Source organism: Blennius ocellaris (genome assembly GCF_963422515.1).
Source record: "Blennius ocellaris genome assembly, chromosome: 23".
In the NCBI taxonomy this organism is placed as follows: domain Eukaryota; kingdom Metazoa; phylum Chordata; class Actinopteri; order Blenniiformes; family Blenniidae; genus Blennius; species Blennius ocellaris.
In genome coordinates this window covers 9026842-9040850 of record NC_137672.1, presented here as the reverse complement: position 1 = coordinate 9040850, position 14009 = coordinate 9026842, and the positions used below count along the sequence as shown (strand labels likewise).

The 14009-nt window shown below is 43.7% G+C and overlaps 2 protein-coding genes across 3 annotated transcripts; one reads left to right on the top strand and one right to left on the bottom strand.

Moving 5' to 3' along the window:
* Positions 1 to 4134: 4134 nt before the first annotated feature.
* naa38 (N-alpha-acetyltransferase 38, NatC auxiliary subunit) lies at positions 4135 to 6098 on the top strand. 2 transcript variants are annotated; one of them, XM_080518870.1, is made up of 3 exons: positions 4135 to 4213; positions 5034 to 5205; positions 5938 to 6098. In XM_080518870.1, exons 1-3 carry the CDS (start codon positions 4175 to 4177, stop codon positions 6060 to 6062), a joined length of 336 nt encoding a protein of 111 aa, XP_080374996.1. In that variant the 5' UTR covers positions 4135 to 4174; the 3' UTR covers positions 6063 to 6098. The 2 variants fall into 2 exon arrangements, with proteins under 2 accessions (XP_080374996.1, XP_080374997.1); XM_080518871.1 differs by having other exon boundaries at positions 4152 to 4213; positions 5061 to 5205.
* Positions 6099 to 7465: 1367 nt separating this feature from the next.
* On the bottom strand, positions 7466 to 12956 carry dnajc3b (DnaJ (Hsp40) homolog, subfamily C, member 3b). The gene is made up of 12 exons (XM_080518869.1): positions 12589 to 12956; positions 11849 to 11959; positions 11571 to 11695; positions 11410 to 11484; positions 11176 to 11319; positions 10166 to 10347; positions 9954 to 10073; positions 9761 to 9866; positions 9542 to 9662; positions 8386 to 8518; positions 8141 to 8289; positions 7466 to 7630 (listed from the first exon to the last, which is right to left on the bottom strand). The coding sequence occupies exons 1-12, from the start codon at positions 12737 to 12739 to the stop codon at positions 7482 to 7484; spliced, it is 1566 nt and encodes a 521-aa protein (XP_080374995.1). The 5' UTR covers positions 12740 to 12956; the 3' UTR covers positions 7466 to 7481.
* Between the last annotated feature and the right edge of the window lie 1053 nt (positions 12957 to 14009).

Sequence of the window (14009 nt, the reverse complement as noted above, 5' to 3'; positions counted from 1 at the left end):
CATCAGATTGTATTGCTTAAAAATTAACTACTTGTGGTGGGGATGAAAACAATTCACAGTGCGCGGAGCTGTGCGTCTCTCCCCTCCCCTCCTCCAGAAAAGCTCTGCTCTGCTCGGAAGACGAACGATCCGAGGTTTTGAGCAGAACGCAGGAGATTTTGAGTGTAAATAAAGCGAGAGGCTCCCAATCAGCAGCTGGCAGAGTGGACTGGATGGCAGTAAGGCCATGGGAATCCCTCAGACCCCGGCCAGCCCTCAGTGGCTGCTGCTGGAGAGAAGGAGGGGGGGGGGGGCTTTGGTTTTGACAAAAGGAATTTTGATTTGTTTTTTCACACTCAAACCTTCACAAGGGAATCTGCAGAGGGAAATGTGGCTGTTAAACATCTGCAGTCTAATCAGTTCATGGAGCAGGGTTAGGATGGATTTAATAGGCTTGATTTTTCTACAATTTAAAATAAAAACAAGTCATGTGATGTATGTTTATGGCTTCCATGTGTTACTACAGTATTTCTATTGCGGGACTGATTTCCAGATAGTTCACTATACCTTGTTCTCTTATTTCATGTGCAATCCGGCAGTTTTATTCTTTGCCGATTGTCGATTTCCTCTCAGAACAAATCGCAACCCTGGTGGTTTTGGCACGTTTGTTTGACGTAGCTTTTTTTTTCTACCCGTACTCAACAAATTTTACCGAATTTATTCACATTATAAAATAGAAAACAGAAGCGACAACAGCAAAAATGATAAACGCCGTAGAGCTGGCAGAATTGAATAGAATCTCAATTGAATATGTCACAGTAAGATGAGCACAAGCGATAGACCGCATGACGTCCGAGTCCCGTTGTTTCCGTCACCTTTTCTACCCTCAGTGGAGCACTTGAAGCGAGCAACCATTAATGGCTTTAAAGCATAAAAAAAAAAAAAAAAGAGAGACTCTTCAGCTCTCTCAAGCATTTGTTACCATTCTGGTGCTCGCAGGTTTAGAGTGACGCTCCAAGAACTCAACCAAGGTTTCCAGAAAAAAGGGCAATTCAAAGAAAAAAGTCTGAATACTTTATTTAACAGTTCGGAGCAGATTAGAAAATGTAGCTGTTGTCGCAAAACCATTGACATATATTATCACTTATTTCCAAAGAAGATCAATCAGTATTTGTGCAACTGTATTTACCATAATGTATCTACATTATTTACTTATTCCCGAAGCCTTTCTTAAAGATGGTTTCCTTCCTCGATCGGCTGATTTGTGAGACAAATTGCTCAGTAATTCTGTAAAGTCGTTTTCACAGGATGGCATACGAGAGTTTGAAAGCGACATATAACTCAACGAGCAGATGGCTCCACAGCCTGGCCTGTCCACGCCGCTCCACGCATCCTGCGTCTTTTGCACTTCAAATGTACGCGACTCCGCTGGACTCGGCGTAAACGAGCGTTCCCGCTCTGGCCTCGTTTAGCGTTGCACCCTCCTCTCTGCGCTGCAACAGGTGGCTCCTCGCGCCCACGAGCCAGAGCAGAGGAGTGTGATGGTGTCACATCCAAGGGCCACATCTGCCAAGGGACTGACAGCGCAATGCAGTGTGTGTGTGTGTGTGTGTGTGGAACCCCTTCACTAAAGCCTTTGGCCACTGAGGCCTATGCATTTGCCAGATTGAGAGGTTGCCGAGGCCGTCTAAGTGTGTGTAGTTTACTGACACACAGCATACGTGTACATGTGTGTGTGTGTGTGTGTGTGTTTGTAGCCATGACTGTGCATGTGTCTCACGATGCCAATGCAAAAAAAAAAAAGAAAAAGAAGAAATAATGGTGGAACAGGCCAGGACTCTTGTATGCCGCAGGCTCTGACACACTGCACTACTGTGCTGTGACAACCCCCCCCCCCCCCCCCCCTACCCTCCTCCCCCCGACGCCCCCCGTGTCCGTTTGGCAGGGCGACATGTCGGGGATGACAGAGGGAAGCGCCTCCCCCGGGTGCCGCACTCCAGCTAACCCAGATTTTATGCAGCGTGACACACAGGCGAAGACACCGGCTCCCGCGCTCCTTCCAGAGCTGAGCCGTCTGAACTGAGGCGACCCGGCGAGCAGATGATGCTTAAATAACAGTCATGCGGGGCAAGGGGGCCGACGGGAGGAGGAGGAGGAGGAGAAGCCGGGGTGGGATTAAATTAGGGGGAAGAGGTTCTTAGTGTTTGGAGTTCTGGGTCAGCATGTTCCCCCAATAGACACATCGACCAGGTTTCAAGCTAAAATACCACATTTTCTCACTTCAGCCTGTTATTAGGCTCTCTGGCCTTTAAAACACCAGCAGCCACAAGGTTATTGAGCTTTCAATCGCTTTATTCTGCATTTGCATGCCTTTGGAATCCATTCAGGGAATGTATTGTAATGTATTGAAATGTATTTTTAATATCAGGAGTATACAAGTAGTCCTTTAGTTTCTCACAGTGTTTCTGGTAAGTAGTGACTCAATTAAGCAGTTTTATTGAAATAGGAGAAGGAACGTCACAAAACAAATCAATGGGAGAATGACAAGCAAAATGCAGTTTTAACATTCTGCATATATTTTCACCACATATTTGTTGCCTAACAGCAGTAATATAAGCAGTTCGGCTCTGTAATGATATGATTTTTTTTCTTTTTTAGCTTAGCATTTCAAACTACAGTTTGCAGCATGTACTTCTGAGAGATTCCAATTGGTTTCCCCTCAATGTGTCCTATTTTTTCCCAATAATATAGCATCCTCCAAGAAAATAAACCCAGATAATGATTCTTAGGGCTCAGTTGTCGTGTTTAATGGCTCCCTGTGATGTTGTTGCAGATTGTGGCCCGTAAAAAGTTGATAGTGATTTTTAGAATAAATAGATTTTTAATGGTTGGTTTAAACTCCTAGAAGGGGAAGTGAAAGCTACTGATTGTCTCCCCCCTCATCACCACTATGAAGGAAAAAAGAAATCCGTTTTATCGGTCAATAAAAGAAGGGAACGACTGCGAATTGTTTCCTGGTTTTAATTGCAGCGGGCCTCTTTGTATTTACCTGTGTTATTCATTTTCTGACTACTCTCTGTTTGTTTTGTCTAGCGCAGTTTGCATTGGTTGAAAGCTAAACAATGAATGGAGCTGTGCTGAAAAGACAAAACTTTGTGTCTATTGTGACGAGCGACTGCGTTGTGATGCGGAGGTATCCGGTCGTGCCCCCGTACAAATAATCCCCTTCCCTACGAAATCCCGAAAGAAATAAAAAAGAACCAAAAGCTGACAAAATCAACCTTGAACACTAATGGATGATATGAGCGCCTGTTGACAAAAGATGTCGAAGATATACGGCTGAATAAAAGTCTTTTGAAGTGCTTATTCTTTGTTAAGTTGTGACTCAACGTTCAGGGTCAAACTGGAGTGAAAGCGCCATTTCTGCTCACCGTGTGAATATAAAAGCACCACCAGATTGGTTTTGGTAACTTTGAATTCACGTCACGCTCACTGAATACTCCGCTACCAGCATTAAGATGGAGAATTAGCAGGAGATCCACCAACGTCATCCCGAAGCATCACCATTTAAGATTCAATCTGTCGCATTTCTTCACATATAAAGTCGACAAAGATCATCTCTGCAGTCAGTTGGCCATCAGGGATGAATCTATACCATTGAAGGCTGTTTGGCTCAACAGAAAAACAGTCGTCTTATCGTGCCTTTATCTGAAAAGCCACTCCTACAAATAATATGTAGCCTATTTAGTTATTTTATTTAATCGTTTCGCATATTTATTTATGTATCAAAATGTCAATATGAGAGATTTAATAACTAAGATTGATTGATTTGAACAACTTATGGGAAATTTTCCCAGAAGATAAGTAAAGTCGGAACCTAAATTTGAGATATTGTGCAAAGTTATTACAACGTTTGCAGAAGAAAAATACAGTTATCTTCTTCTGAGGCAACAAAACTTGTAAATATATTTGTGGGACACGATGTTTTTTTCGGGATTTAATAATCGTTTGTCCTCTGAAACACATTTTTATTTCAATATATCTGTCATATTAATTTAAATACCCCTGTAAAATTCATTTTGGGGACAAAAAAAACCCACAGCGGTCGAAAAACTACAACTTCCGGGTGAGTTGGTCCATCACTAAAGCCGCTCCGTACTGAAACGTGGGCAGGGAAGAAGGGGAGGAGGAGGCTATGGCAACAATGATTGAGGAAAATGGTCCTTCGATTCATGTACGTATTTCTTGCTTTCGTTTGATGTATTTAATGAAGCTTACGTTCCTATTTCACTCGTGTTAAATCGGAGGATAAACAGTTTATCGTCATCCATTTAAACGACTGCTAAAGGTTGTAGCTAAACGTTAGCCACTGGCTAGCACGCGAGCTTATGCATCTGAATATTAAACTGAATTTAATCTGTAGTTTAATTTTCAGACATTAAATCTTCTTAAATCACGTATCTAAACATCCGTGTCAACACACCAGGCGCTGGCCGCTCGGCATTATCGGTAAAACAAGTTAAAGCATGTCTGTTGAGATTTGTAGATGAAAACAAATGTATATTTCTGTGTTTTCCAAAGCTGTAAAATAACACAACGATGGTAAAAATCTGGTATTTTAATAATACACAACAGGTGCATGTTACGTGTGTGTCAGCTTCCATAGATCCATACAGTTAGAAAATGTAATGCTCTCAGGAAGCAGCTATAAATTCCAGTATTGTGCACCTGATAGTTTTGATTTGTTCTTCAACCGTATTATTTAGATTTGATCCCATTAAACAACATGCCGTTGGTGCATCAGGTTGAAATGGCTATTTATTTGTTGGTGACCTCAGCTAAGAAATGTTGTCTTTAAAGAAAAAAAACCTAATATCCCCTTCACTTCACTTTATGTTGATTATAAATGGGTGATTTTTATTTTGGAAGGACGGTGGTAGAGTGGTTAGTCCTGAACCAACCTTGCATAGGCTTAAGCAGTATAGAAGATGGATGGATTCTGACCTGCAGCGTAAATGAAAGGGTAGAATCACCGTTCTGGTTCCGTCACCCAGGAGCCTGAGGTTTCCTCGTCATCCCAGGCGCGGCAGAAGCTGGAGGGGCTTCTGAACAAGAACATGAGGATCCGCATGACGGACGGGCGGACGCTCGTGGGGCTTTTCCTCTGCACAGACCGGGACTGCAACGTCATCCTCGGCTCTGCTCAGGAATTCCTCAAGTCCACAGGTACGCAAGAAACCGCTGATCTTCTCTTTCCTCAGCCAGCACTGCCTTTTTCTTCTTTGTGTGCAAAAAAACCTTATTAGGATGTTTTCTCTTGTGAGAAGAGACATGCAGGCGAGCAACAAAGGCGATATATACATATTTATCATGGCAGACTGGCTTCATCAGACAGTAGAAATACTTTACTTTTCACACACTGAGGAAAGAAACTGATAGATAATAATGAGATCCTAGAAAAACAAGATAATCCTTAGGTTTATTTGCCTCGTTGTTGCAGCAGTAAGTGGACAATAAGAATAGAAAGAATCATAATAATAATAACCGAGACATTTATATTTCTAAAAGATGTTGCCAGTGATTGGAGAAATCTATATAAAAGTGTGTTATTATTGCACAAACTAATTATAAACCTGATCTGTACAATATATAAGTGAAATCTCTACAGTAGAATTCAGTTAATTGTAATTTTTACCCGATTTGATCGCAGGAAACGCCTTAAAGTCAAATCAGAGAGGAAATACAGGGAAGCATCCTTCATCCATATAAACAAATGTCACAAAATGTTGCTTGTTGCACTCAAACTACATGAAATCTTAAAAAAAACAACGGCAAACATTCAAGATTGATTTATTTTGTTTCACAGGGAAGCAAGTTTGGCTTTTGGGGGGGGGTTGTTTGAGCTCGAGAACCTGGAATCTTACCTGGACCATGTTCCCTCTCTCCCTCTCTCTCCAGACACCTTCTCCCAGGGCGAGCCCCGAGTCCTGGGCTTGGCCATGATCCCCGGTCACCACGTGGTGTCCATCGAGGTGGAGGCGGACAGTCTGGACGACGCGCAGGGATTCGGAGCGAGCCACTGACCCCTGTCGTCTTGGACCGAACTGTTCCATGTTGGACGAGCACGGAGAACAATGGAAACAAACAAAACAAACTGAGCGAATGCAGCCAGGCGCTGTGGGGAAATGTGGTCTTTGATGGAAATAAAAACGTCTCCATTGGAGGCTTTGCGTCTCGCGACGCGGGACAAATGTGCACAGGCCCGCTTTTGTTTGAACGTTTTTTTTTTTTTTTAATACACTTCGGCACGTCGGCCGACTCCAGTATGGCAAAACAAACGCATCCCACTCAAGATTTAAATACAAAGAGCCGCTCACATTTTGGTTCACACGTTCGAGCAATACAAGCAGTTATTCGTGGCAAAATAACTTAATTTGAGTTTAAGAAAACAAAAAGCAGAACTTAAATAACCGGGAGTGTCTCACACATCTGGGTGATCAGAACCTCATTTACAAAACGTGTCGTAATTTTACGGTGCGACTCGTTGGATAAATATTATCCAAGTATTGTGCGGACGTGTGCACGTTTTCCGCGAGACCCAATTTATAAATGAGGTTCTCAAGATAGCCGCTGAAGACACACTTGGTTTGTAAAGAGTCTCGGGGGAAAAAAAGGCTTTTTTTTCTTTAAAAGAAGCCTGCAGTAACATTTCATTTCAGGAGTGGAGAACAAATGCAATGGAGTTTTTTGTTTTTTTTTTGGAGTGAAAGTGCAAGTTTTAAAAAATGTGCTCTGAAAAGTAAACATGACTCGTCATTACTGGTTTTCATATCTTGGATTTGGTAACGTCGATAATGTTTGCAGTTAAAGTGTGGATTAAAAAAAACAACAAAAACAATAATTTCACCCCAAAATCCTGAAAACCAAAGACGATAGATAAAGATGGACAGAAAACCGAAATAGCAGTTGCTTTATAGTTTAAATTAGTCGTCCATGTTCATATATAGCGCCTGATGTGAGAACAGTCAGATTTAGGATCCACAGGATTCCTACACCAGTTCTACGTGTCGCCGTGGCAACACAGACTTGAGCTCAGCGATCCTCCGCCGAGCGCTGAAAGAAAAGAAACAAACATGCTTCCCGAGTAATGTCCACAGTATTTAAAAAAAAAAAAAAAAGAGCCTCTCAGTAAAAGAATTGGCACAATAGAAGGAAACGAGCAAGAACTGGAGCTTCAAACGTCCCCGAGCGGCTGCTTTTCAACCGCCATCTTGACCACGGAGCTGATGTGCCGACACGTCTTCAACCACCTGCACACCGACGTCCAGAGTTTCAGAAAAGAAATGTTTGTTTTTTTTTAAAAGTCAGGAGTCGAGAGTGAACCGATCCAAGTGTCGAGGAAGACTTCTCCACGTTTTCCTCCGACCTCCGTCACCCAGATCAATCCCAAAAAAATCAAAATTAAAAACCCAAATGGCACCGGATGTTTGTCCCTCCTCTCTTCAGTTGTACTCGAATTTGAAGTGGAAGCTGCCGCCGGACTCGAAGGGGTTGAAGTGAAACGGCCAGCCTTGCTGGCCGCCGCCGCCGCCTCCTTGCTGCGCCTCCGGGTCCAGGGGATCCTCGCCGGCGTCGAACTTCTGCCGCATTTCTGTCGGAGTTGGAACACATGGTGAGGTGTAGGAGCGGGACGGTGCTTTAAAACCAATACATCATTTCTCTCAACTGCTAGTTGGATCAGCAATTCCTAACCTTTGACCCCAACACCCCCCGCCCCCCCTCCTCTCGTAGCATTCTGGTTGGAAATATATTATTAACTAGAAAATTCCCGCGGAAATTTTATTGTGCCTGCCACCTGTCGCCCCCTGCTGCCGAGCGAGGCCCCCTACTGTACTCGTGAGCCCGCGGCGGGGTCAAAAGTACGTGGAAACCATGTCATTAGCTAGTGATTCTCAATCGCGGCGCCACCATGAGGCCACCCTCCAAATTTCAGCTCATTTGAACAAACTCGTTAGCAGGCGATGCTAACACCAACCTCACCGCTGGAAACCCTCGTTAATTACGTCAAGTAAACAATACAAAACTCTGCTTTAGTCCACACTGTTGATTTCATTCAATGACTTGTCAAATAAAATGAAAATTCCACTCCTCGGCTCCTGACCTGGGTCTGTGAGGACCTCTTTCGCCGACGCGATGTCGATGAACTTCTTTTCGGCTTCTTTTTTATCCGACTCGGACTGGAAGTTGTCCGGGTGCCACTGCTGCGCCAGCTTCCTGTACGCCTTGATGATCTCCTGCTTGTTGGCGCTCCTGGAGATTTGAAAAAAAAAACCAAAAAAGAAAATCCAATATCAGAGCAAGGCGGTGACTTGTGAAGCCACTTGTACCCGGTTTCCCCGCTGTTACCTGCCGACCCCCAGGATCTTGTAGTAGTCCCTCTTCCGGGAGAGTTTGAGCAGCTTCTGCGCCCGGTCCAGCCCCTCCCTGATCTCGTTGCTCTCGCTGTCGAACTCCCGGGCTTCCTGGTAATCCTCCACACCTCCAGGGAAGCATATATAGACAATTTCACATACAGCACTCAACGAGTGGCTCCCCATCACTTATTTGGCCTGATTTTAACCCGTTATAGTGAAATAGTGTTACGTAAGAATGTTTCAGTACTGTAAAGTCAGTGAGAAAGACCCTAATGTGGCATTTTGACGAGATAAAATATGCTGACCAGCATCAAGATCACACTTATTTCAACATTTTAGAATTAACAAATGTCAACATTGGATCGATTTCTCACGAGGTTCCTGGAAAAGATTGACTACACACTATATTGTGCATTTTACATTCTGAAGAGAATAAAACTATAAGCACATTAAAAAAAAACAACTTCCTTTGTTTTATTTTCAATCTGAACTGACAAAGCAACAAGACAAAACTTGGGAGCAGCAGCTCTTCTCTCCATGTTTAATTATGTATTATATGATCGTCGTCAATGTACATTAATGAGCTTAAAAAAAAAAGAAGATTAAAGTATTATCCAGACTATAAGTTGCACTTTTTTTTTTCCAGTTTGGCTGAACCTGCGTTTTACAATCTGGAGCGACTTATACACTTTTTTACTAATTCATACTGCCTGACATGGACCAAGTAGTAAACATTACCGTCTCCAGCCACGAGGGGGCGCTCTAGGCTTGTGATAACTATGTGCTGCTCCTGTGTCGCTATAAAAACTGAAGCAACTGAAACACCAACTTACAAACAAGTGAGGAAGACCGACTTCAAAATAAGATGCCTCCAAAAAGAAAATCTTATTCCATAAAAAACTGCAGGTAGGTCGTTTTTTTTCCTTTTCATGACGCATTTCTTTCTCGGTGCCACCTCTACTCTGGAAAATACGGTAATGCTGCTTCTACATGGTGAAGTCTAGCAGAGATCATGTTCTGCTCACTTTTTGCCTTTCCTCACAGCAAATCTGAAAAGTCTGTTTTAGAAAACTTAACGAACTCTGCCTTTGTGTTAATATTCATAGGGGGTTTCCTTGCAATATTGGGATTATAGTTTTTTTTTTTACCTTTCTCGTACTCCTGGTTCAGGATGTAGGCCTCCGCTCGGTCACGGAGGACGTTGGCGTTGCGAGGGTCTCGCTGGTGGGCCTCTGAACACAGATCTATGGCTTCGGCAGCCAACTTTTGCTGAGGTGAACAAAAAAAGCAAAATGAATGAATGGGGGGGGGGGGGGGGGTGTTGGCTCCGGCCGGATTTGGCCGCGGCCATAAAAACACGGTCTCACCTTGACCAGACAGAAGCAGATCCTCTCCTTCGCCAGGTTAGTGTAGTAAACGACACTGGGCTCAGTCTTCATGACCGATTCGTACTTCTCGATGGCTTCTTGATGCCTGACGGAGGAAACGAGTTCATAAAGTCATGAAAATTGATGCAGTAATGTACAGGCTGAAGGGATGAAACTGAAGATGCGTACAGACCTCCCCTCCTGAATGAACTCCTCTGCCGAGTCCAGCTGCTTGCTGAGCTTCTTCACTTGCTTGTAGTGGCTGAAACAGTCCTTGTCGTCCTGGTCCAGCTTCAGACACTCTCGGATTTGACTGTGCGGGAAACAAGAAGGGACAGATGGGAGTGAATGGAGAAGAACAACCAGGGGAGGGGAGGGGGGGGGGAGATCCTCTCCGACACTCACTTGAGCGACTCGTGGTGCTCCCCGAGGCTGTAGTGCAGCGTGCTGAGCTTCAGGAAGGCGGCGCGGTTGTCGTTGCGCAGCTTCGTGGCCGGCGCCAGGTCCTGGATGGCCTTCTGCGGGTCGCCCAGGCGGATGTAGCATTCTGCGCGGAGCTCCCGAGACTCGGGGTCCCAGGGGGCGATCTGGAGAGGAACGTTCACGATGGGATGTTTGATAACATATTAACGATGCAAGAAATGCCTGCAAAATATCCCATTAATAACACTTCACGACATTATTACAGATGAATTTTCCAGATGTTCACAACTGCATTTAAACATTTTAGCCATAGTTCGTGCAGCAGTAGAGTAGTAGTAGTAAACGTTCAACGTGTCCCAGGGTTTTTATTACCATGATTTAAATTGGATTAAGTCTTGACCTTCAGTGTAGGAAATCTAGATTAAGATCCCAGAAGCAGTAGGGAGGGAATCCAGCATAAACTCCTCACTGGCACCAAGAATCACACAACTGCTTTTAACTGAAATTGAGATTTGCATTTGAAGGAATTTAAAAATAACACGAATGAATGTCATTTTTTTTTTTTTTTTTTAGTAAAGAACAGAGTCATAAGTTTCAGTTGACGTCACACATAAGTTCACAAGAAAAGGATCTAAGCAGCAATAAGCTTAGATTTTTTTTTTTTTTTTAATTAGTCGTAATTTGTTAAATGATTTTGGGAGTGTGTCTCAAAGACCAAACAATGACACTTTGGCTGAGTCACACATACTCAAACTAGAATGAATGGGTGCGGTGAAGTACAGAGCCTGAAACAAAACCATGACGTCGATCTATTTTCCAGAAATTGATCTTCATTAGACGCTTTGAAGAAAGGTTTGGTACTTTTGTAAGAATGTCCTAAAGCTGAAAAGACAGGAAGACGAGGGGGGGAAAAAAAAAAAGGTCCTGGAGATAAAACCCCGCATTTATTTCAAGGCCAGGCGTTGATATCGCCGCCCCGACACGCCACCGACCTCGACGACTTTCTCCAAATCGGCGATGGCGGTTCCGTAGTCGCCTTGGTGGTACGCGGCATGAGCCTCCTCCTGCCACGCCTCCAGCTCGTTCACTTTCATCAGCTGATCTCGAGCCTCTTCGTGATCCGGAGAGCGCTGCAGCTGGGGGGGGGGGGGAAATAAAAAATTTCTTCTTTAACACACCCAAGAATAATGATTCATAAGTGCAAATCCTGGCCACAATCAACCGACCACTGCCATGAAGTCCTGACGGGCCTCCAGCGCGTTGCCCTGCTTCAGCAGGATGTTCCCTCGCTGCAGGCGGGCCTGAGAATGCAGGGAGGCGAAGACGTGGTGAGCGAGAGAAGGAGCAAGGTCACGGTCGGTAAAAAAGAGTGAGCAGGTGGACTTACAGCCAGAAAATCAGGCTTGAGTTGGATGGCCCTGGTCAGGTCTGGAAGAGCCGACTTGGATCTTCCCATGGCCAAGAACACGGCGGCTCGCTTGTAGTAGGTCAGGTAATTCTTAGAGTCTCCCTCTGGGGAGGATCAACAACACTTCAAGATGTCGGTTTTTCCCCCGATAAAGACAGTTTTTGCGCCAATAACGGGGGAGAAGGTTGTCATTACTCGTGCTGAGATTGACACGCGAGTGTCAAGAGGAGGACGTGTGTCATGGTGGGACAGCTTACCCACGGCAGAGTGGTAGTGGGACAGGGCTTCAGCCAGCTGACCGGCCGCCAGCAGCTTGCGGCCCATCTCCAAGTGGTGCTCGATCTCCACATGAGTCGCCCCCAAGACACCTGTAACACAACACTGGGCCTGAAATACATCGCCGACAAAGCTCAACAGACAAGAATAAAGCAGCAAGACCGTGATGCAGCGAATTGCAATTCCTTTTTACACTTCAGACATCAGCAGGGATTCATAGACTGAGGAGCAACTGGAACCACGAAATCAGATTATCTGTTTGCGGGAACAAATTGGGAGCGAGTCTAAAGCTAGACATTATGAGGCTTTGTGGAATGAGTGCATATTAGCAGAGTATCCACTAGTGTGCATTTGTTTTTGACTTTAAACAGGTTTCAGTGTCAGAACATCTTTCAAATGACAATTATGAAGGCGAGGCTCATAACAGTTGGGCTATTTGTACCAATAACGTAGTTACTATCGATAGTCACTTATTGGAATCATTTCAATTAAGTTTTAAATGAGTTCACTTGTTTGTAAATGTATATAAAACGGATGTGTACTTGATGTGACGTCCGGGTACAGGTGACACGGGCGGTGTCTTTTTCCCCATTTATCGTGTCAAGTCAAAGCAAGCTGTCATAACGTAACCTTCTTACGTGCCGAGGACTTTTAAAGGCTGGTTGCCGGACACCGAGAGGCTTTTTAAAGTGTGCATTTCTTTGATTGAGAGGCGTCTCACCGTCCAGCTGGATGTCCAGGATGACACAGAGGAGAGACAGGGAGCACAGCACTCCGCTGAGTCCGGTCCGTCCGCACGACTCCATCCCGCCGGGACCGGGAAACTTCACGGCTCTGCGTCCACGTAACGTCAAATCACCGCTGAGGTTCATTCAACGAGTGACATTTTATCATTTCCACACACACACAAAAAAACCCTCGTCTTGTCGCCTCCCCGCTCTTCCAAAACAAGCTACGACGGCGTATTTACGGTCCGGTTCTGATAGTGTTCCGTGTGGAAATTGGATATGCTGAAAGGTTCCGTTGTTAAAAAAAAAAAAAAAAAAAATACTCACTGGTGCTTTATCTGCGAAAAAAATAACTTAAGTTGAAAGTCCTTTTCGTAACTTGCTGATGTTGCGGCGGAACAGCTGATGAATGTACACTTTGCAAACTCAGCCCTCCCCGCCCACACTTGCCTCCCGGACTGGCCTACATACCAATGGTTGGTCCACGGAGCGAACATCCGGGTTCTTCCGAAAACGTGGGCCGCTCTCATTGGAGAGGTTATTTTAACTCCGCAGGCTCTCCCATAATAACCACAGCGTCGCTGCACGGGTGCTGCAGCCTGCATGCATCCCATAATAACGGTCCTGCATGGTTGCTGCTGCTGCAGCATGTAGTAAATTACCATGAAAACGAAATTATATATATATAAAAAAAACACCTTTAATTGTACAAATATAGTGTAATTTCATCATAACTCACAAAAGTAGAAACCTGTCATTGTGTATACATTTTGTACCATGTTAAAAATATGAAAATGAATATTTAATCTAATTTATGTAATGTAAAAAATATTTTTTTAAAGTTCAAATATTTCAAAAGTTCGAAAGATGTGAAGTTGAAATAGTTTTAGACATTTCTTTTAAGTTGAATGTTTTAGAAGTTTAATTGTTTATATCAAAATATTTTAAAAAGTCTAAGTCAATTAAAAAAAAAAGCTGCACAGTTTGATACTTGAATGGTTCAAATTGGTTAAACTGCAGGAGCCGAAGCAAGTCAAGCAAATAAATCTCAGAATCAGCATTCGCACAATCAAATAACAAAAAAATAACAAATAGAAAATGCCCACTGCCAGAATGGAAAAACAAACTCCTCACCTCCTTTCCAGTCTCTTTACAGACATTTACGCAGAATTGTGTTTCTGCTGGAAGAAACCGTGGAATTACTTTCTAGCCTTCTGTGGGTTTTTTTACTGACTTCTCCTAAAGGTTTCATATAATTTTGACCATTCTAATATCAAAACGTGCAACAGAATGAATTTCTGCATAGTTTTAAGCCATTTTAAGCTAAATAAGATTGCTGAATTTGCTGTTTGGTTAAAGTAAAAGTTTTTTTTTAACTTTTAAGTCATAAACGTCATTGAAATAACATCTGATG

Coding starts and splice junctions, on each gene's coding strand:
- naa38 (XM_080518870.1), top strand. CDS start 4,175: ATGGCAACAATGATTGAGGAAAATGGTCCTTCGATTCAT. Junction 4,214..5,033: donor AAAATGGTCCTTCGATTCAT/GTACGTATTTCT, acceptor TCCGTCACCCAG/GAGCCTGAGGTTTCCTCGTC. Junction 5,206..5,937: donor GGAATTCCTCAAGTCCACAG/GTACGCAAGAAA, acceptor CTCTCTCTCCAG/ACACCTTCTCCCAGGGCGAG.
- dnajc3b (XM_080518869.1), bottom strand. CDS start 12,739: ATGAACCTCAGCGGTGATTTGACGTTACGTGGACGCAGAGCCGTGAAG. Junction 10,074..10,165: donor GAGCACCACGAGTCGCTCAA/GTGAGTGTCGGA, acceptor TTTCCCGCACAG/TCAAATCCGAGAGTGTCTGA. Junction 8,519..9,541: donor GAACCAGGAGTACGAGAAAG/GTAAAAAAAAAA, acceptor GCTTCCCTGGAG/GTGTGGAGGATTACCAGGAA.